This window comes from Polyodon spathula, chromosome 32 (assembly GCF_017654505.1).
Source record: "Polyodon spathula isolate WHYD16114869_AA chromosome 32, ASM1765450v1, whole genome shotgun sequence".
In the NCBI taxonomy this organism is placed as follows: Eukaryota; Metazoa; Chordata; class Actinopteri; order Acipenseriformes; family Polyodontidae; genus Polyodon; species Polyodon spathula.
In genome coordinates, this window is record NC_054565.1 from 2,045,857 (window position 1) to 2,069,294 (window position 23,438).

Sequence of the window (23,438 nt, forward strand, 5' to 3'; positions counted from 1 at the left end):
TAACAAGCTCTGTACATTACATTAACTATACAAGCATTCCCAGGGGTATTATAACTGAACTGTATTATTACAAGCTCTGTACATTACATTAACTATACAAGAATTGCCAGGGTATTATAACTGAACTGTATTATTACAAGCTCTGTACATCACATTAACTATACAAGCATTCCCAGGGTATTATAACTGAACTGTATTATTACAAGCTCTGTACATTACATTAACTATACAAGCATTGCCAGGGTATTATAACTGAACTGTATTATTACAAGCTCTGTACATTACATTAACTATACAAGCATTGCCAGGGTATTATAACTGAACTGTATTATTACAAGCTCTGTACATTACATTAACTATACAAGCATTGCCAGGGTATTATAACTGAACTGTATTATTACAAGCTCTGTACATTACATTAACTATACAAGCATTCCCAGGGTATTATAACTGAACTGTATTATTACAAGCTCTGTACATTACATTAACTATACAAGCATTGCCAGGGTATTATAACTCAACTGTATTATTACAAGCTCTGTACATTACATTAACTATACAAGCATTGCCAGGGTATTATAACTGAACTGTATTATTACAAGCTCTGTACATTACATTAACTATACAAGCATTGCCAGGGTATTATAACTGAACTGTATTATTACAAGCTCTGTACATTACATTAACTATACAAGCATTGCCAGGGTATTATAACTGAACTGTATTATTACAAGCTCTGTACATTACATTAACTATACAAGCATTCCCAGGGTATTATAACTGAACTGTATTATTACAAGCTCTGTACATTACATTAACTATACAAGCATTGCCAGGGTATTATAACTCAACTGTATTATTACAAGCTCTGTACATTACATTAACTATACAAGCATTGCCAGGGTATTATAACTGAACTGTATTATTACAAGCTCTGTACATTACATTAACTATACAAGCATTGCCAGGGTATTATAACTGAACTGTATTATTACAAGCTCTGTACATTACATTAACTATACAAGCATTGCCAGGGTATTATAACTGAACTGTATTATTACAAGCTCTGTACATCACATTAACTATACAAGCATTCCCAGGGTATTATAACTGAACTGTATTATTACAAGCTCTGTACATTACATTAACTATACAAGCATTGCCAGGGTATTATAACTGAACTGTATTATTACAAGCTCTGTACATTACATTAACTATACAAGCATTGCCAGGGTATTATAACTGAACTGTATTATTACAAGCTCTGTACATTACATTAACTATACAAGCATTCCCAGGGTATTATAACTCAGCTGTGTTATTACAAGCTCTGTACATCACATTAACTATACAAGCATTGCCAGGGTATTATAACTGAACTGTATTATTACAAGCTCTGTACATTACATTAACTATACAAGCATTGCCAGGGTATTATAACTGAACTGTATTATTACAAGCTCTGTACATTACATTAACTATACAAGCATTGCCAGGGTATTATAACTGAACTGTATTATTACAAGCTCTGTACATTACATTAACTATACAAGCATTGCCAGGGTATTATAACTGAACTGTATTATTACAAGCTCTGTACATCACATTAACTATACAAGCATTTCCAGGGTATTATAACTCAACTGCATTATTTTGTAAATACATTAACGATATCATGTCTTTTTTGCCTTTTTATCTAAGCAATGTCATAAGGTTTTGAAAAGTAAAGCAGAACATCAACAGCAAAAAATCTTACCTGTTTACCCAACATTCTCAGAATATTATAATGCTGCAAACCATTCCAAAACATCAACAACCTTTACCTTGCTCAGCAAGAACCTGATGAAGTCCTTCTGAAGCCACGCCCACTGTGTGTGCCACTCTATTTAAACACTGCCCAAACCCAAGACCGTTATTCTGAACTCTGAGATAATTAACAGAGAGCCGAGGTGTCTGTGTTCCTGACAAACATGTCTGTGATTAGCGTGCTCCTAGCACACACCTCCATGGTGTCTCTGGCTTTAGTTTTAACTGGTTTTATATTTTTATACTTTTACTGGAAATCCTCCAAGTCGTCTAATTACAGCTTCCCCCCCGGCCCGCCGGCTCTACCTGTTATTGGGAACCTGAACATTCTGGACCTGCACCGGCCGTACAAAACGCTGAGTAAGGTGAGTGGCACTGTGGACCAGGCAGAAACTGTTTAGTTTCTTTTAGCATTTAGAGGGGGATTGGTATTGTATTTAAAGAAATGTTTTGTGCAACTACTCAGCAGTGAAATCAGTTGTCTTAGTGCCCATAACATCTGCCAATAAATATAACATGCAGACAGGAGTAGTAAAATCATGCCCTAATCTGATCTGACATATGAATGTGTAACACAACAATTCCTTTATACAGTTGTTACAATGGTAAAAACATAGACATGTGTAGTGAAGTATAGTGAAAGCATAGGCTATCATAGGAAAACAGAGAAGAATGGGGCAAAAACACAAAATGAATATTGCATTGGTAAATATTCTTTAATTCTGAATTAGAATAAAAACTCCTCAAGGATTAAAAGTACCACCCATCAAATGACCTGTTAAAGAAATGAGAGACACACTGAATTAAAGCAATGTTTATGGCGCAGTCTTCATAATAATGTACCTGTAATCCAGGGCCAGACCTACACTAGCGCTGTCGCCGGAGCTTCTACTGCAGCTGAGCCTCTCTGCACTCAGTTAGGGGCCCCACAGCCTTGTATCTGTGCAGTTTCATGACTCAGTGTAACCTTCTTATTACTCACAATTCATTCAACACAGGTCCTGCTTCTACAGTGTTCCTGCACTGCTCTCCTTTCTTCTCTCCTGTGCAGCCCAGACCCTCCGCTCAGTGTCCTCTCTTTAATAAACACCATCAATTACATTCATGAAGACACTTGACTTGAATAACTTGATTTCTTTATATGCTGCAATGATAACCTATTTCAGATATTATAATATTCTATATTATTCAGGGTATAGTTCCACACACTGACATCATTCACACACCAGTGTGAGCTGTATGGAAACTGACAGACATTACATCAAAATAGATTTGCTGTTTTTCCATCCCTAACCCTACAAACAAGCCCGCTCATGTTGTATATAAGTAGTGCGGTAAGCCTTGTGTTGTTGATGGTAATGAGTGCTGTTTTACTGGCCAGTTCATGTATAATAAAAAACTTTCTTTTTCCTGGATTCCTGCATCTTCTTTCATGAGTACCCACACAGCTCACTACAATATATATTTATTTACAAAACTTTTATAGTTTTTCCTAAATTATATATATACACACACACACACACAGTGCCTTGCAAAAGTATTCAGACCCCTGACCAAATCTCTCATATTACTGAATAACGAATGGTACATTGAAATTTCATTCTGTTTGATATTTTATTTTAAAACACTTAAACTCAAAATCAATTATTGTAAGGTGACATTGGTTTTATGTTGGGAAATATTTTTAAGAAAAATAAAAAACTGAAATATCTTGCTTGCACAAATATTGAACCCCCACACATTAATATTTGGTAGAGCCACCTTTCGCTGCAATAACAGCTTTAAGTATTTTGGGGTAAGTATGTACCAGCTTTGCTCACAGTGTCGGAGTGATTTTGGCCCATTCTTCTTGGCAGATCTGCTCCAGGTTGTTCAGGTTGGTTGGACGACGCTTGTGGACCGCAATTTTCAAATAGTGCCACAGATTCTCAAGGGGATTGAGATCAGGACTTTGACTGGGCCACTGTAGGACATTCACCTTTTTGTTCTTGAGCCACTCCAATGTTGCTTTGGCCTTGTGCTTGGGATCATTTTCCTGCTGAAAGGTGAATTTCCTCCCAAGCTTCAGTTTTTTAGCGGACTGAAGCAGATTCCTTTGCAGTATTTTCCTGTAATTTGCTCCATCCATTCTTCCTTCAATTGTAACAAGATGCCCAGTCCCTGCTGATGATCAGCATCCCCACAGCATGATGCTGCCACCACCATACTTCACTGTAGGGATGGTGTGTCTTGAGGCATGGGCAGTGTTAGGTTTGCGCCACACATAGCGCTTTGAGTTATGGCAAAAAAGCTCTATCTTGGTCTCATCTGACTACAAAACCTTTTCCCACATCGCAGCTGGGTCACTCTCATGCTTTCTGGCAAACTCCAGATGTGCTTTCAGATGGGGCACCTGTGCGGTGTTGCCAAATTCACCTGTCTGTCTCCTGTGTCAGTGAATTACCTACCACCCTTCCACACTCCTTCAAAGTGATTGTTGGCCTCTCTGTGGCTTCTCTCAAGTCTCCTTTTTATTAGAGTGCTGAGTTTTGAGGGACGGTCTTTTCTTGGCAGTGCCTGGGTGGTGTGATGCAACTTCCATTTCCTGATTATTGATCCAACTGTGCTCACTGGGATATCCAAACACTTGGATATTATTTTGTACCCTTTCCTTAATCAATACATTTGTATTACTTTATCTCTAACTTCTGTCAATACGATAAATCAATATTTGGTCTGACCACCCTTTGCCTTCAAAACAGCATCAATTCTTCTAGGTACACTTGCACACAGTTTTTTGGCCCAAACATCTTGGATAACTAACCACAGTTCTTCTGTGGATTTAGGCAGACTCAGTTGCTTCTCTCTCTTCATGTAATCCCAGACAGACTCGATGATGTTGAGATCAGGGCTCTGTGGGGGCCATACCATCACTTCTAGGACTCCTTGTTCCACTTTACGCTGAAGATAGTTCTTAGTGACTTTCGCTGTGTGTTTGGGGTCGTTGTCATTCTGCAGAATAAATTTGGGGCCAATCAGATGCCTCCCTGATGGTATTGCATGATGAATAAGTATTTGCCTGTACATCTCAACATTGAGGAGACCATTATTTCTGACCAAATCCCCAAATCCATTTGCAGAAATGTAGCCCCAAACTTGCAAGGAAGCTCCACCATGCTTCACTGTTGCCTGCTGACACTCATTCGTGCACACCGCTATCGTGACGGATTGCCTGTGACTCATCAGTCCAGAGCACCTGCTGCCATTTTTCTGCACCCAGTTCCTGTGTTTTCGTGCATAGTTGAGTCGCTTGGCCTTGTTTCCATGTCGGAGGTATGGCTTTTTGGACCACAAGTCTTCCATGAAGGCCACTTCTGACCAGACTTCTCCAGACAGTAGATGGGTGTACCAGGGTTCCACTGTTTTCTGCCAATTCTGAGCTGATGGCACTGCTGGACATTTTCCGATTGCGAAGGGAAGTAAGCATGATGTGTCTTTCATCTGCCGCAGTAAGTTTCCTTGGCCGACCACTGTGTCTGCGGTCCTCAACGTTGCCCGTTTATTTGTGCTTCTTCAAAAGAGCTTGGACAGCACTTCTGGAAACCCCTGTCTGCCTTGAAATTTCTGCCTGGGAGAGACCTTGCTGATGCAGTATAACTACCTTGTGTCTTATTGGTGTGCTCAGTCTTGCCATGGTGTATGACTTTTGACAGTAAACTGTCTTCAGCAACCTCACCTTGTTAGCTGAGTTTGGCTGTTCCTCACCCAGTTTTATTCCTCCTACACAGATGTTTCTGTTTCAGTTAATGATTGTGTTTCAACCTACATATTGAATTGATGATCATTAGCACCTGTTTGGTATAATTGTTTAATCATACACCTGACTATATTATATAATTAAAACACAGTACAGAAAGCAAGAAATACCAAATTGAAGTTAAACTTTTATTCAAACTCAATCTGACATGAAAAAACAGAATTCTTTTTGACAGACTATATTCACGAGAGAGATGCCTGCGTTACTCCTTTTTTCAAACAATCAATATATTTCCCAGCTTTGTTACAACATAAAATGATTTTCGGAGGTAGGACACTGGCCTGGTTTTTTGGGATGGAACCACATAACAGTCTCGCTTTTTGATTGGTCCATGTCTGTTACATGAATATGTCGTCACACGAGTGGGAAAGCTTACAGGTAGGGAAACACTGCTCTGCATTGGCAATTGAGGGAGGGGATTCCGAGTGTTGTGTTTTTTTTTGTTTGTTTTTTTTTTGTAAGAAGAAATAATGATAAGTACGAAACATCAGAGAAGTTCTCTTCGACTACAATATGTTTCTGAAATCGGAGGGTAGTGGTGAGATGTATCTGTTGTGTAGAGATTAAATATTGCATACTCACTATTTAGTTTAATAAGGAGATGCAGCTGCTGCATATACAGTATATTACAGGCTGAGTTAGACATGCATGGTGATTTCTCAGATGGCTTTTGAATAGTGTTACTGCTACTGCTTGCTTCTGAGTTTTCTTTGTTCTGTTCTCTGACTAAATAAATACCACAGTATATTTGCCAATTTTTCTGTAATTCTTAGTAACAGAGATGAAAAAAACAACAAATTAAGTAATTTAAATGCTGTTTCAGTTGTATGTTGACATTTTTACCCACAGAAACACTGTTTAGGTAATTGTTACTATTAATATGTAGTAATATTACTAGATCAGGTAAGTAAGTTGGTTTATGATGTCATACCGTGCGGTAAGACAATTATTACCACACAGTCATGTGATCTTGTTCAGCCAATCACAGCACTTAATTTATTTATCCAAGCCATTTTATATATATGAATATATATCAGTGCCTTTAAAAAGTATTCAGCCCCCATCCCCTTTTTCACATTTGAGTCTCAGATTCAGAATTTGAAATAGATTAAATTAGCATTTTTCCCACTGATCTACAAAGCCTTGAGCACCATGTCAAATCAAAAGAAAAATTCCAAAAGCTTTCAACAATTTACTAAAAATGAAAAACGGAAATTATCAGATTAAAAAAGTATTCATACCCTTTGTAATTGCAAGTCTAAATTTGCTCATGTGCAATATATTACCTCAACAAGTCATACAATTGTGTAAGAAATTAGTGGATCACCTGCTTTAAATGAATCTGTGAGGATAAATACTGCTCGCTCTCTGTATGGTCCCACAGTATGGCAGAGACTTTCAAAAGAATCAAAATGAAGACGAAAGAGCATTCCAAGCAAGTCAGGGATGTGATTATAGAGAAGCATAAATATGGGGAAGGGTACAAAACCATTTCAAAGGCATTGAACATCCCTTGGAGCTCAGTGCAGCCCATCGTACAGAAGTGGGAAAAATACAAAACTACCACCACACTGCCTAGATCAGGCCGCCACTCTAAACTTAGTTGCCAGGCAAGAAGGGCACTTCTTAGGGAAGCTACTGTGAGGCCAACTGTGACTCTGAATGAGTTACAGAAGTCAGCAGCTGCGATGGACGAGGATGTTCATGTATCAACAATCTCCAAGGCATTCCACAAAAAGGGCCTTTAAGGGAGAGTGGCAAGGAAGAAGCCCTGGCTGAAAAAAAACATATCCTTGCCCGCAAAGAGTTTTGGCAGTTTTGCAGTTGTGGCAGAACATCTTATGGTCTGATGAGATTAAAGTGGAACTTTTTGGCCTGAACGCTAAGCGGTATGTATGGCGCAAATCAAACACTGCACACCAGCCAGACAACACCATCACCACCGTGAAGCATGGCGGTGGGAGCATCATGTTATGGGGATGCTTTTCAGCAGCAGGGACTGGCAATATTGACAGGATTCAAAGGAGGATGAATGGCGCACAATACAGTGAAATCCTGGATAAAAACCTGTGCCCCTCAGACAAAAAAAACTGCGGAAGAAGTTTGTCTTTCAACAGAACAATGACCCAAAGCACACTGCCAGAACAACGCTGAAGCAGCTTAAAATGAAGAAAATGGATGTCCTTGAGTGGCCCAGTCAGAGTCCTGACCTTAATCCCATTGAACATCTGTGGCATGACCTCAAAATTGCTGTCCATCACCGTTCCCCAACTAACTTGACACAGCTTGAGCAATTTTGCAAGGAGGAATGGGCAAATATTGCTTCATCACAGCGTGCAAAGTTAATAGAGACTTATCCGAAAAGACTACTGGCTATAATAGCTGCCAGAGGTGGTTCAACCAAGTATTGACCCAGGGGGATGAATACTTAAAAAATGATGACATTTCAGTTTTTTAAGTTTTATTATTTTATTGTTTACTATTTTCTTTCTTTTTTGAGGGGACTCTGTGAAGAAGGATGTGTGACTCACAAATAAAAATTCCCAATCTAATGCATCAAAATCCCAGGCTGAGACTCTTAAATGTGAAAAAAGGGATGGGGGCCGAATATTTGATATATATATATATATATATATATATATATATATATATATATATATATATATATATATATATATATATATATATATATATATATATATATATATATATATATATGTTATTTGAAAGAAAAAAGTACACCACCACAGAAAGCCAATTCTTACATTCGTGCATAACATGATAATTCATATAAAGGAATAGTCACCCATAGTTTGTTATATTAGTACAGAAAAATACCACATTATATTTTAATTGAAAGGTTGTGGAAGCAGATCTCTCGCTCTCTGTCTGATCACAATTATAAGGTTCCATCCCCAAAATCGGGTCAGTGTCATTCCTCAATTTTCGTTTTGAGGCACTTACACACCGTGCTTCTTATTAAGACATGGTTTTTGGGTTTTATTAATTTGGGATCCAGGGGCCAGGTTCGTTATAGCGAAGGGCATTCTAGCAAGGGTGTATTTTATATATAATATACGCGCACACAGGGTGCATATGTCAAATTTCCAAACTACAAAACAGTAGGCAAACCTGTACTGTAGTAAAATACAGCTATGACCAAAAGTTTTGCATCACCTACAATTTTACAATTGAGACATAATAAAAAATACACTATATGAGCATAATTAAAGACTTTTATTTAACATCATGTAATCAAAGAAACTACAAAATTATATTGCAAAAGTCTACTGGAAGCCATAATAGTAGTACAGTATTTCATGTTAGAGTGTGAACTGTCACATTGATAATTGGTACTGATAACTATAACACAAATGTCACAAAATGCAAATGCATTATACATTTTTAAAAAGCTTGGCTACCTGGCTACCATGATGGATCAAACAAAAAATTATAAAAACTGAAGGTACCTCTGCCTCACGGCTCATACCAGCCGCTGACTTCAGAAAAACACAAGAATTTGTAGCTCTAGCCAAAGGATAGACTGACTGACACGTGACTGACATGAGAGCAACAGGCTGGCAGAGAGGAAAATCCCAGTCATCCTCACAGCATCCAGACAGAGGAAGAGTTTTAGGAACAGCACAGAAATGTTGGTAGTGCACGGCACACATTTTCTTGACATTGGTGGTGCACATGCACTACTGTGCACTACTGACACTAAGCCACTGTAATGAGTGGAACATGCCACTTAAATTCAAGGTTCTAACGAGTAGACTTCCCTGGGATTGCTTTGAGATCCATCTCTCCTCTTCTCTCTCCAGCTCTCAGAGACGTACGGCAATGTGTTCACCTTCCACATGGGTCCCAAGAAGTATGTGGTTTTGACAGGCTATGAGGCGGTCAAGGAGGCTCTAGTAACCCAAGCAGACGACTTCTCAGGGAGAGGCCAGATGCACACCACAGATCATTTCTCTAAAGGCGGGAATGGTAAGAGAGAGGTCTATAAGGTCTGTTACTGGACTGGGTCTAGTTTGAAAAAACACAATTTCTTGAATACATTTTTATGTTAATAGTGGGGAAAAAATCATTGATGCCTAAATATCAGTTCTTTGGGGAAAGAAACATGAAAATGAAGATTTCATGAGCTTTTTGTCGGTGACACTCCATCAATTCTCTTAACTAATTAATTATTATTCATGTTTAGATTCATTTTGTATCATTTGTCACTAAATAGAGCTCTCAGAATCATGTCTAACCTCCAAGTTCATCTGGTCCACCAGAGTGTAACCATTAACCTGCCCCCCTGCACCACTCTGCCCCTAGAGGATGTAGGAAATACCTCATTGTTTTATGTGGTGGTCCTTACTGTTGTATTTCTACATCCATACCAACAGAATGTTGCAGACGGACCAATAGAATAGTATGTATGATAGGTGATCATTGATTAGTTTACATATTGCAGTCTTGGACCAGGCTGCAGGCAGCTCCAGGTTGATACTGGAATGAGCTTGAGTTTCAAGCTGGTTTCATAGTGTATCACCAGTATGCTGTGTTCATGATTCCCACAGGTATTATCTTCGGTAAGGGGGAGTCCTGGAGGGTGATGCGTCGATTCACCCTCTCCATTCTGCGGGACTTTGGGATGGGGAAGAAGACCATTGAGGACCGGATCATTGAGGAGTCCCAGAAACTTGTGGAGGTCTTCCAGTCCCACAAAGGTGATGACCAGACCAAGAGCGAGATAACAAGGGGTTGACCCTCAATGGGCACAAAACCCAGACCAGTCTCAGATTCTGCAGCTGTGTGTTTTCCCCCAAGCTTGTTAAAGATTTGACAAATCTGTTTCTGGTTTGTGCTACAGATTCTGCTCTGCTCTTTCTGTTGTGACTTTGTCAAGTAGACTAACGTTTTACCTAGTGCCTTCCTCTGAAGAAAGTAGACTAATGTTTTGGCTACTGCTTTCTTTTAGTGCCGTAAAAATACTTTATTTTGTTTCTTATAGTTTTATCTTATGATTCTTGTTAAGGTTTTGAAGTTACAGATGGCTTTTCTTGTTCCCCCACTATAAGGAAAAGCCTTTGACCCCCAAATCATCATCAACTCTGCTGTCTCCAACATCATCTGCTCCATCGTGTTCGGAGACCGCTTCGACTACAACGATCCACAGTTTCTAAATCTGCAAAGAATTCTGAATGAAAACCTCAAGCTGATTGTGAGCCCCAAGACACAGGTACAGTGTAGTGATTAGATCTCCTGCTCAAATTGATCATCTCTGCTAATGTCTGCTGCATTCAGATCAGATTTATAAAGCTGGAGTTATTATTTAATTATTACAACAAATTGTTAAAACTGAAGAAACCAAGGGGCAGTTGCAACAAACTTGTAGATTAAGGGCCTGTGGCAGGAAATGGCTGAGCAGTGACGTCAGACCAGAAGAAGGACGAACAACAACCAAGGAATCTGCAGTTTCAAAAAGATGCGGCGTGCGCCATTTTGAACAAAAACAAATCGTGAACACAAAATAATAATAACTATGACTACAGTGCTGGGCATTCGCCTTCACTGGTCCTATACTTACTATAAATTAACATCTCTCTCTCTCTCTCTCTCTCTCTCCTCCGTACAGCCACACAGAGCAGGGAGAGCTGCAGCCTTAAATACCGTGGCCGAGGGGTTTAACTAGTTCGTAATTAGTCTATTACCCCCTCGGCCATAATCTGCACGAGTTTATTAATATGTCTGCCTGCCAGCTAGTTTACCAATGCACTAGCCTACAGCCACACATTAACACAAGGTTTAAATCAACGTGCATGGGGCTTCCCATCCACGCTGCAAATCATATACAAAACAATAAACAAAACAAACGGCTATCCCGTCATTTATAACAAATACAATAAATCATAATACATAAATAACACAGGGGCGGAGGGGGAGACCCCGTTCTAAAAATAAACAAAATTCTTTAAACAGCAGGGCTTTCCTACCGCCCTGCTACAGGGCCTCATTTTCAAAAGAGATGCAACGGCGTAGGGGGACTTGCACAAGTTTTTATTATCACAAGAGTAGCCCAAAACAGACGTCCTATTTTAAATTTCAGAGTTGTGTTGAAAAGCCTTGCAAAGTCTCAGTGCTTTGTGGGCATTCCCTGGTTTTTTGACCCATGTGGCCGGAAATGGCGTTGTGGTGACGTCATACCTAGTGCTTTGTCTCAACTTTGTGGGCCGCCTTCACTGATCCTTTAAGTTTCACTTTCGTTTTTAAATTCCTCTCGCTCTCTAGTTCCTCTGAACACACCACCCCGAGCAGGGAAAAATGCAGGGTTTTTATACAGATGACCATCTCCCGATTAGCAACAAATTAATCACTTAATTCATTTGGGAGATGGCCACCTTCTGCACGGGTTTTTAATGTGGGTGGGGCTTCCCATCCACACTGCAAAACATATACAAAACAATAACAACAAAATGCACGGCCACACCATCATATATACAAATACATACAAAAAAAAAAAAACAAATACAAAATAACACAGGGGCGGAGGGGAAATCCCATTCTAAAATAAATACTGAACAGGGCTGCTCAACTTATTACATATCCCCCCCCTTGTGCAACGCACACATGGATTTTTGCACTGTTTTAGGTCAGCAGGGAAGGGTTAATTGCTTCTCCTGCCAAATCAATTCACGTATAGAATGTGCCTGAGCCCGACTGAATGATTGACAAGCAATCGAACTCGGGCACAGCTGCATACCAGACAGGAACCTCTCAGTCTGGATTGGGTGTTCAGGGAGTAAGAGAGAGAGATGTGAGTGAAAATATAAATATATAAACAATTGCTACTCGTGCTGGATTAGGACCAGCATGATGCTTGTTTGTCTCTGTTCATTATTTGTTTTGGCCAACGTGCCTTTTTGTTTGGTGTAAAGTGTTTTATTTTGTTTTGTTTAAAAATGTTATTTCGTTATATTGCTTCGTCCCGCAGTATTGGTGTCAGTCTCTTTAGTCTGACGTCACCCAAAGCCATGTTGTTCAGATATGGGAAACAGCACATACTCAGGCCAGGAAAGTACTGCAAGTAAGTTTTTTTGAAGAATACATTTTTTTGTTGTATGTGTTTTTTTGGAGAAAAAAATGGTATGAGAGGAATACATGGAGAAATGGCATGACCATCAATGCCAGTTAAAGGAAGCAGGGGCTCTGTGGTGCCTTGTATGTCTGGAGCATGGGCACCTCCCAGATGTGTGTCCCTGAGAAGACCCCCTCTTCATGAAGGCCTTCAATCAGGGTGAGGTGGAGACCGTGAAGGAATGGATTACCACCGCCGCAGATGGACCAGAACAACTTCCTTACCTGCCTCAAGGACCAAGGTTGGTGCCTCGCAGACGCAGAGCCCGGCCTGGTCAGCTTGAGTTGGAGTTCCTGCTGGGGTGGTATAAGCGCCAGCACCCACGATGGGGGAGTCCAAGTGTCCAGCACCCATGATGGGGGGGGGTCAAGTTTGAGGGGGGGTTCGAGTGTCCAGCACCCAGGGGGGGGGGGGGGGTCGAGTGTCCAGCACCCATGAGGGGGGGGTCGAGTGTCCAGCACCCATGAGGGTGGAGCCTGAGCTTTCAGCACCCATGGGGGGGGGGTCAGTGTCCAGCACCCATGAGGGGGGAGCCCGAGCATCCAGCACCCATGAGGGGGGGGTCGAGTGTCCAGCACCCATGAGGGGGAGGCGAGCATCCAGCACCCATGAGGGGGGAGCCCAAGCGTCCAGCACCCATGAGGGGAGAGGCGAGCATCCACTCCCTTGAGGGGGGAGCCTGAACATCCAGCACCCATGAGGGGGGTAGGCGAGCATCCAGCGCCCTTGAGGGGGGAGGCAGAACATTCAGCACCCATGAGGGGTGGAAGGGGAGAGTATCCAATGCCCATGAGGGGGGAGGTCATGAATCCAGCATCCCTGGGTGGGGGGGTGGGGTGGGGGAGTGTCCCGCGCCATCGAGGGAAAGATGGGACTGGCTGCTGGACCCTGAGGTAACTATCAAGGAGGACAACTTGATGGCAAAAGAATAGCAATTTTAATTAATTCTATAATTCTTGCCTGTCAAATAAAAAGGTATGGTGCCTATAATAAGTATTCACCCCCTTGGACGTTTTCACAATTTGTTGTGTTACAATCTGAAATCTTGATGCATTTAAATGGGATTTTTTTTCCTTTGATTTACACAACCTACTCAACACTTTGAAGAGGCAAGAGAATTTTTATTCTGAAACAGTTAATGAAAAATATAAAAAAACTGAAATGTCTTGGTTAGATAAGTATTCACCCCTTGAGTCAATACTTGGTAGAACCACCTTTGGCACTAATTACAGCTGTGAGTATTTTGGGGTAGGTCTCTACCAGGTTTGCACATCTGAATCGTGCAGTATTCGTCGATTCTTCTTGGCAAAATTGTTCAAGCTCTGTCAAGTTGGATGGGGATCGTTGGTGGACAGCAATCTTCAAGTCTTGCCACAGATTCTCAATTGGATACAAGTCCGGGCTTTGACTGGGCAACTCTAGGACTTTCACTTTCTTGTTTTTAAGCCACTCCAGTGTCGCTTTGGCTGTGTGCTTAGGTTCATTGTCCTGCTGAAAGGTGAATTTCCGTCTCCAGTCTTAGGTCTTTTGCAGACTGAAACAGGTTTTCCTCAAGGATTTGCCTGTATTTAGCTCTATCCATTTTTGCCCGCTACCCTGACAAGCTTCCCAGTCCCTGTCGAAGAAAAGCATCCCCATAGCATGATGCTGCCACCACGATGCTTCACAGTAGGGATGGTATTACCTGGGTGTTGTGCTGTGTTGGGTTTGCGCCAGACATAACGCTTTGCATTTAGGCCAAATAGTTCCATTTTTATTTCATCGGACCACCACATCTTTTCAGAGTTTCCCACATGCCTTTTTGCAAATTCCAAGCGATATTTTACATGGGCTTTTTTTTCAGAAATGGCTTCCTTTTTGCATCTCTTTCATACAGACCAGATTTGATGAGTACATCAGCTATTGTTGACACAAGGACAGTTTCTCCCATCTCAACCATGGAACGATGTACGTCTTTCAGAGTTGTCATTGGCCTCATGGTGGCTTTTCTGACCAATGCCCTTCTTACCCGGCTGCTCAGTTTGGGAGGACGGCCTGCTCTAAGTAGATTCTGGGTGGTGCCGTATGCCTTCCACTTCTTAAAGATCGACTTGACTGTGCTCCAAGAGATATTCAATACCTTTGAAATGTTTTTATACCACTCCCCTGATCTGTGCCTTTCCACAACTTTATCCTGAAGTTGTTTTGAAAGCTCCTTGGTTTTCATGGTAGTATCTTTGCTTTGAATGCATTACCCAACTGTGGGACCTTACAGAGACAGGCGTATTTCATCTAAAATCATGTGGACCACTTTATAACCTGAAAATACTGATACAATCGTCCACTGAAGTTTGTAAGATAATGACTTGTACCACTTATGTGGCTGAATTTGCATTAGTTATTTTTATGTTATGTTATGAAAAGTAAGAGACCAGATCTTTTTCAATGTGACATTGTGTAGAGTAATACAGTAATCGTTTAATCAAGGATCATTACAGCCATTTCCACCATTAAACTCCCCCTCTTCCTCGTTGTCTTTCAGCTGTGTGACATGTTTCCTTTCCTGGGCTTCTTCCTGTCTGATCACAAGAAGGCAAATGCAAACAGCACATTGTTTCAGGGGTACTTTAGAAACACATATAAGGATCTTAAAGACACTGTGGACAGCAATGACCTGAGGAGCTTCATCGACACGTTCATCTCCAGGCAGAGAGAAGAGGTAATATTAGCACAGCAGAGCCTCACTATCAGGGACTGAAAGGGACAAACATTGTGGCCTTAGAGCATTAAAAGTGCAGTTTTACTGCATATCTAGCGGAAAAGCCTTCACACAGTGAAACCAGCTCAGAATATAATGGGAGTGAATGAGGATGAGCTCCTGATAATATCACTTTGATCATTATCAAGACTAGAGAGTTTACAAGGTGCTGTACAGAACTGAAGAGTTCAGATATAGAAAGTGTCACACTATAGCCTGGACACTGCAGTGTGTGTGTGTTACCATCTACATATACAGTACAGCTGATACAGTAACCAACACTACTACCAGCAGTGCTGCCCTTATAAAGGGTTCCCATAGTAAAAGCATAGCAAAGTGCAATATAGCATGGCAAAGCATAGAGAAGCATTGTAAAGAATAGCAAAGTAAGGTAAAGTGTGCTAATAAACATAATGCACAGTATAACCATGGAGGAAGCATGGTAAAATAGCAACACTACTGTGATGAATTTTACAAACTCCACTACAAAACACACACATTTGTTGTATCAACACTTCAGTGTTTTAATGCTCATTTTGCCAGGTTATTGAGCTCCAGTAACTCTGCTGATCAGTTTTGCTGATATTACAGGTTTCTGCCTGTACGTCACACATATACTGATAGAACTGCCCCTGCAATAGATTGTATCTTTTTGCCCTTCATTGCTTTACAGGAGGCCAGAAACTCCAAATATTTCCACGAGGATAACATGGCAGTCACAGCGTCGGAGCTGTTCGCTGCAGGGACTGAGACCACCTCTACCACCCTGCTCTGGGGGCTGCTGCTCATGATGAAGTACCCGCACATTCAGGGTGAGCGAGGGGGTACCCCCACTTTCAGGGAGAGTGTGTGATTGATTGACTGAATGAATTCTGGGTCCTCTGAAACAGATGCACCTCTTCATATCAGTAATTGCAGTGTGTTTGTAAATCCTCCTGACTGACAGAAAAAGTCCAGGAGGAGATTGAGAGTGTGATTGGGAGGGAGCGCCCCCCGCGGGCCGAGGACAGGAAGAGCATGCCCTACATGGATGCAGTGCTGCACGAGATTCAGAGAGTGGGCAATGTGGTGCCCATGAACCTACTGCACGAGACCACCGGGGACACCACCTTCCGGGGGTACAGGATACCCAAGGTGAGACAGAGAATGTATAGGGGTGGTCAGGTCCACAACTTCATCCTGCACATTCTTGTTCAAATGGAAAACATACAGACTAATAAACCAACAAGGACTGTTTGAAGGCATTGCAGTTCCTCCATGTCCAACTTCAAACACTCATCATGTAATGCAAGGCTGGCTCTTTATTTCACTATCTGACTTGCACATCAGAAAATCATGAAATATTGAAAACATTGAATATTCATATTATTATTTATTTCTTAGCAGGGCGACTTACAGTTGATACAAAGTGTCACATTCCAGATTAATAGCAGGTATAGAATAACTCAGTAGAAATTAAATAAAATCAGTATTATGTTAGTAAGAGTGATTTCAATTAAGAGCTGTTATACTTACAAATATTTGGTTATAAGAGTAAATTCTTAAGAGTAAGTACAATAAATGGATAAGAACGATTTCAAATAAGGGCAATTACAAAAAGTGTGAATACAGTTACCTTGAAGAGCAAAATCAAGTACAGAAAGTATAATTATGCTTGAGAGCAGTAGTAGAATACAGCAAAGTGTGGAGAAGTTAAGTGCAAATACAAGCTGATGCAAGTACTGATAAAGGTGAGTGCCATATAGTTCAGTTTAGTCGAGTTGTGAGGTTTACAGGTGTTGTCTGAACAGGTGTGTCTTGAGGAGGCACTGAAAAGTGATCAGAGAATGAGCAGTCCTGATATCCATGGGGTGGTCGTTCCATCACTGGGGGGCAAGGGTGGAGGAGGAGCGGGCTCTGGAGGCGGGGGAGCAGAGGGGGATACAGCTAGTCTGCCAGTGGGAGATGTGGGAGTCAGGGGGGGGGGGGGGGGGGGGGGGGGGGGATCAAGCGTAGTCATCGTATCCATAGAAATGTTACAAGAATAGTGAAGAGCTCTTATACAGCAAGATATAGGACTGTACTGTCAACATGGCATCACTGTTTATAAACTGAGGTTGTGTATTTTCATGGGAGCACAATGTGTATACCGAAGTGCTTGAAATAAACTTTCATATTGAAAGTTCTGCCATTCCTATCTTCACAGATAGATAGGAGAGGGTTAGGGTTTGGGTTAGACAGATTGGAGATAGATATGGGAGGGTTAGGGTTCAGATTAGATAGGGGAGGCAGTGTATTCTGCATTTTGAAGAGGCTAATTCATAAGTACAGTGGGTTCATTCCTAGAGTAGTACTCCTTCTGGAATGAGATTTTTGCCAAAAGCAAGATTGACACTTGTTTTAACAAATGCTCTGTCTTTTTTCTTATCAATGAATTTGTGTTAATACAACAATATCAAGTAAAGTATGAGTGATATTAATGCACAGTAATGTATCCTCATCAGTATAGCTGACAGAACAGGCATGTCTCATTAAATTAGGTTAGCTTTGTTATTTCACCTTTCTGTAAGTGTGTGTCCATCCCAGGGTACCCTGGTGATCCCGCTGCTCTCCTCCGTGCTCTCTGATAAGACACAGTGGGAGACCCCTCACCAGTTCAACCCCAACCACTTCCTGGACGCACAGGGCAAGTTTGTCAAGAGAGACGCCTTCATGCCTTTCTCAGCAGGTCAGTGTGTCAGAGAGAAGGGACCAGGTTAGACAGGATAGGGGCTAACCCCCCTCCACCCTGGCATTTTAACAGCAAAGGGAACTGCTATCAATAGAGGTGCAACCAGCAACCAGTTTCCTAATGGAATATAGAACAGGTAACAATCGCTACGAAGCCTTCAGATTCAGAGGAAAACATGCGAGTTCAGATTATTCTACCAATACAATATATGCAATACGGAAAGCTTATTATTGAAGACAACCTGTTTTCATTCAAACTTCCATTTCAGGATATAAATCAGTATGTTGCTGCTTTACTAATCCTGAGTCGGTAATCCTCTAACCCCCCCCCCAGGTCGGAGGGTGTGTCTTGGAGAGACCCTTGCCAAGATGGAGCTCTTCCTCTTCTTCACCATGCTCCTGCAGAAGTTTCACTTCCGCCTGCCCCAGGAGGTCAGCCCTGAGCAACTGGACCTCACCCCCACCCCTGGAATCACCTCCAGCCCCCAGCCATTCCAACTGTGCGCCCTGAGCCACTGAGACCCTGTGACACTGCAACCCTGCCTTACTGCATCTGCTAGACCTTACTACAGCCACTGACCCCTCACACTGGACCCTTCAGCTACTGAACTGCCAGGATTCTATCACACTGAGACCCTGTGATACTGCGACCCTGCCTTACTGCATCTGCTAGACCTTACTACAGCCACTGACCCCTCACACTGGACCCTTCAGCCACTGAACTGCCAGGATTCTATCACACTGAGACCCTGTGATACTGCGACCCTGCCTTACTGCATCTGCTAGACCTTACTACAGCCACTGAATTTCTGACTGATATTCACAGTTACTCTGCTTGTATATTCATATTCTTTAATCTGGTTATTTCTTAGTTTTTATACAATGACAAATTCTAGACAACTGAGGAATGCTTGCTTTTACATGTAATTGATATTTACACTGAAGCTGAGATATTATCTTAATGCTATGCTTGCTGAGATTATTATACTGACTTGTGCTGTATTGATACTCATTTTCTTTTCTGTTTTTTTTCCGTATAATTTTCCTTTCTGATAGAATTCATTAAAGAGATAACGGTGCTGCGTGTTATTTTCTGTGATCTTGAGCTCGGCTGGGCGATGTGTTGTAACTAAGAGTGCTCATTAAAGTAAAACCATTACCCATGTTAATGAATTACCTTTATTAGGTATTTCAACACGTATTCTCTCTACAATATCACCTGGTTATTATCCCTCTCTCATACAAATAATCTCTGTCAGTGATGTCCACGCCACTTCTTATTATCACTTTGGAAAATAATGGTATAAGATTAGAGAGTTTGCTTGTAACTAAGTTGCTGTACAGCATTGAATTGTTCTGACAATCGACCCCATACAAAATTAGATCAACTATATTTTGGCACGTGAAGCTTGCACTAAAGGAGTCAAAATGCACATATCTCACAACTGTGACTATCCATGTTTTACGTGTATAGCGGTTGAACACTGTAAGCTCCCTGAAGAATGACCTTTTTCCGGGATATTACAATTTTTTCAAAAAATTTTTGAATAGTACTTTTAATCTATTTAATTTCTTAAGTGAAAATTAATTAATAAAGATATTCATTTTTGAGTTCAATAATAATAAAAAACACATATTTGCTTTATGTGAAAATGGATCTTACTCGATAACGGAAACGCAGTTATGGAATGTACCCTTAAATGTGGCACATAGAGAATCGGACGCTGATTTTTGTTACTGGAAATAAAAAAGTGATCCTGGTCGGGCCGCTGGACATCCCTGCACATAAACGCGCTAGAGCTGAGAGCCGTCCACCTCGCGCTACAAAATTTTCACCCTGTGCTCTGCAACAAATATGCCCTTCTCGGCACGGACAACGTGTCACTGGTTGCGTATGTGAACCACCACAGAGGGCTTCGGTCCCAGGGGTTACACCACATAGCCTTTTGGCTGCTGATCTGGGCACAGAGGCACCTCTTGTCCCTCTGGGCTGTACATCTTCCGGAGTGATGAACTGGACAGCGGACCTCCTCTCCAGTGAGGGTTCTCACCCATCAGAATGGTGACTGCACCCTCAGGTGGTGCAACGCATTTGGGAACGTTTCGGGGAAGACCCAAGTCGATTTCTTTGCCATGGCAGAGACGACTCATTGCCCTCACGTACCAAGAGGGAAGCGTCGACACCTCCATATCGATCCGTACACAACTACGGGAAACGTGTGTTTGCCGGGGTTTGGTCTTTTATACACTTTCCTGCCAATACCGCTGCTCCCTGGCCTTCCTAGAGAAGGTCAGGAGAGAGAAGGCGACAGTTCTCCTGGTAGCCCCCAGATGGATCAGCAGATTTTGGTTTTCGAACCTCTGCCAGCTGCTGAAGGGCCTAGCCCTGGGAGATCCCGCTGGGCATGGATCTCCTCAGCCAGGCGAAAAGCACCCTCTAGCACCCAGAACTGGGCAGACTCCAGCTGTGGGTCTGTCCCCTGAATGGGACCGTCTGTCCACCCTAGGACTCTCAGACACAGTAGTTAGTACACTGCAGAACACAAGTGTTTCTTCCAGAAGAGCATTGCACTTCTATAAATGGAGATATCCGTCTCGCCCATGTATTGCCCTATAGCAATTGTTTTACTGTTTCTGCAAGATCTACTAGAGGCAGGTAAATCCCCCTCTGATGCACCTTTCACATTGATCGTCGATAGACGAACTGTGTAAGGGTAGCTTTCCCACGACCGCCGTCAATCAATGCTGGGGATTAGAAGGACATTCTCCCTGAATTGAGTCTAGACGTGGTACTGGAGGCTCTCACTAAGGCCCCGTTTGAGCCCATACATTCCATAGAGTCGACTTTATAGAGAGATACTTCCTTGTCGGATAAGCAATCGGATAGTGGAGACGGTTCACCCCACGTCACTCGATGTCCTGTGACAGACGTGTCAAGGCCATTCGCACAAACCTTTGCCAATAGGACGCGTGTTTTGGACGAACGGAAGGAATTCCACTAATGTACACAAAGTGAACTTTTGTTGTCCCCCCAGATCTTCTAAAGGTCGGGGGAGGAACATTCCTCCAATTTAAGGGAGACGGGCCAAAGTCCATAAAGTATACGATATCACTTATCATGAGTCAGGACTGGCTCTGTATAAGCAGACATACACGTTTGCGGTCCTGGGCTCCAGTTCAGGAAATATTCGCGTCGATGACAGGTAACCTACACCGTGCCAATACTGATTTATGTAATGATTACGGCCATGACGTGGGGTGTACCCTTCAAACTGAGGCGCAATGCGTTACCAGAGGTGTGGCTACGTCATGGGCCCTCTTCAGAGGTGCCACATTGACCAATATATGTACTGCGGCTAGCTGGACTACCCTGCATACATTTACCAGGTTCTACCGACTTAATGTCGTAGATCCCTCTATGCCTTGAATAGGCACTAGGGTCCTTGAGGTTGCACGCTCACATCATCAACACTAAATGGTGGTAGCAAAATGTCCCTCAGGTGCTGTCCGCTCAGTGTCCCTCACGACAGCTCTGGTATACTTTTCCCAAAATCATTGGCGGTCTAGAAGATAAACTTTCCCTCTCACTCCTACATTGGGCCAACTAATTGAAAGGGAAGGATGGATGTAACCCCGGTTCCCTGAAAGAGAAGATGACCAGCAACCTTGTGAGGTCGCATCAGTCACATTCACAAGTTCAGTGCAAAAGAGACCGATTCTCCGCTGAATGACTATTTATTACCTCGGTGAGGCGGGACCAAGGACGTTACTGCGCGGAGGGGCCTATCAGCAGCTTTGATATAAAATGCTCAGCGAATACCTGACAAGCAGGCATATCCCAAAAGTATTCAATTTGGTGTTCATCTTCTCTTTCAGGGAACCGGTACAGTGCAAATAATTTCTTTTTCTTTGCAACATTCAAAATTCAACATAAAAGAAAATGTAGCAATGCCAGAATATTTGTTGCAGACACTAGACTTTGTTTTAAATCCAAATCTATCAACCTTGAATTTTAAGTGATGTCATTATCCAAATACAGAGAAGACAAAGAGTGCTTGCATACATAAAGTTTTGTGTGATATTAATTCTAAAATCACATTCAGCAATAAAATTAGCATAAGAGAGTTGACCAGACAGAGAGTGTAGCTGCTTGAGTTGTAAGATATAACCAAGGAGTGTTGCAGCTCAAGCTTTTTGGCTGATCAGTTGATTTGATAGGCTGTGGCTGTGCTCTGACTCACACCTAAGAACATGCAGTTGACTTCTATAGCTTTTGTCAAAGTTCAGCATAAAAAATAAATTCTCAAACTGAACACAGTAGGGAAATGCATACATATGGATTAGGGAGTGGTTAACATGTAGAAAACAGAAGGTACTGATTACAGGAGAAACCTCAGAATGGAGCAAGGTAACCAGTGGAGTAGCACAGGGATCAGTATTAGGTCCTCTACTATTCCTAATCTACATGACTTAGATTCTGGTATAGTAAGCAAACTTGTTAAATTTGCAGACAACATAAAAATAGGAGGAGTGGCAAACACTGATGCAACAGCAAAGGTCACACAAAATGATCTAAACAAGATTCAGAACTGGGCAGACGCATGGCAAATGACATTTAATAGAGAAAAGTATAAGGTACTGCACGCAGGCAATACAAATGTGCATTAATTATACGCTATGGGAGATACTGAAATTGAAGAAGGAATCTATGAAAAAGACCTAGGTGTTTATGTTGACTCAGAAATGTCTTCATCTAGACAATGTGGGGAAGCTATAAAAAAGCCCAACAAGATGCTCGGATATATTGTGAAAAGTGTTGAATTTAAATCAAGAGAAGTAATGTTAAAACTGTACAATCTCATCTAGAATATTGTGTTCAGTTCTGTTCACCTCACTATAAAAATGATATTGCTGCTCAAGAAAGAGTGCAAAGACGACTGACCAGAATTATTCCGCATTTAAAAGGCATGTCAAAGGCATGAAGCAGACACCCGGGATCCTTCAAGAAGCTGCCTGAAGAGATCCTGGGATCAATAACCTACTAACAATCAAATTGAGCAAGACGGGTTGAACAGCCTCCTCTCGTTTGTAAACTGCGTTCTAAAGGTATGTGCGGCACACAAGGTTAAGAGTGTCGAGTTACACTCAGACAGGGAATCGCACCCCACTAACTCCATGCTGTCCAGAGTAATTCTGTGCTAATCAAAGCCAGGCATCCTCTTGTACACGCATAACAAGGTGCTTTGATAGGATTTATAAAA

General features: G+C 41.8%; 1 protein-coding gene across 2 annotated transcripts; it reads left to right on the forward strand.

Moving 5' to 3' along the window:
- Window positions 1-1,944: 1,944 nt before the first annotated feature.
- LOC121303435 (cytochrome P450 2K1-like) lies at window positions 1,945-19,610 on the forward strand. Of its 2 annotated transcripts, none has more exons than XM_041234138.1 (9): window positions 1,945-2,171; window positions 9,427-9,592; window positions 10,174-10,323; window positions 10,675-10,835; window positions 15,253-15,429; window positions 16,142-16,280; window positions 16,415-16,602; window positions 18,034-18,175; window positions 18,512-19,610. In XM_041234138.1, the coding sequence occupies exons 1-9, from the start codon at window positions 1,971-1,973 to the stop codon at window positions 18,694-18,696; spliced, it is 1,509 nt and encodes a 502-aa protein (XP_041090072.1). In that variant the 5' UTR covers window positions 1,945-1,970; the 3' UTR covers window positions 18,697-19,610. The 2 variants fall into 2 exon arrangements, with proteins under 2 accessions (XP_041090072.1, XP_041090073.1); XM_041234139.1 differs by having other exon boundaries at window positions 18,079-18,175.
- The last annotated feature ends 3,828 nt before the right edge of the window (window positions 19,611-23,438 follow it).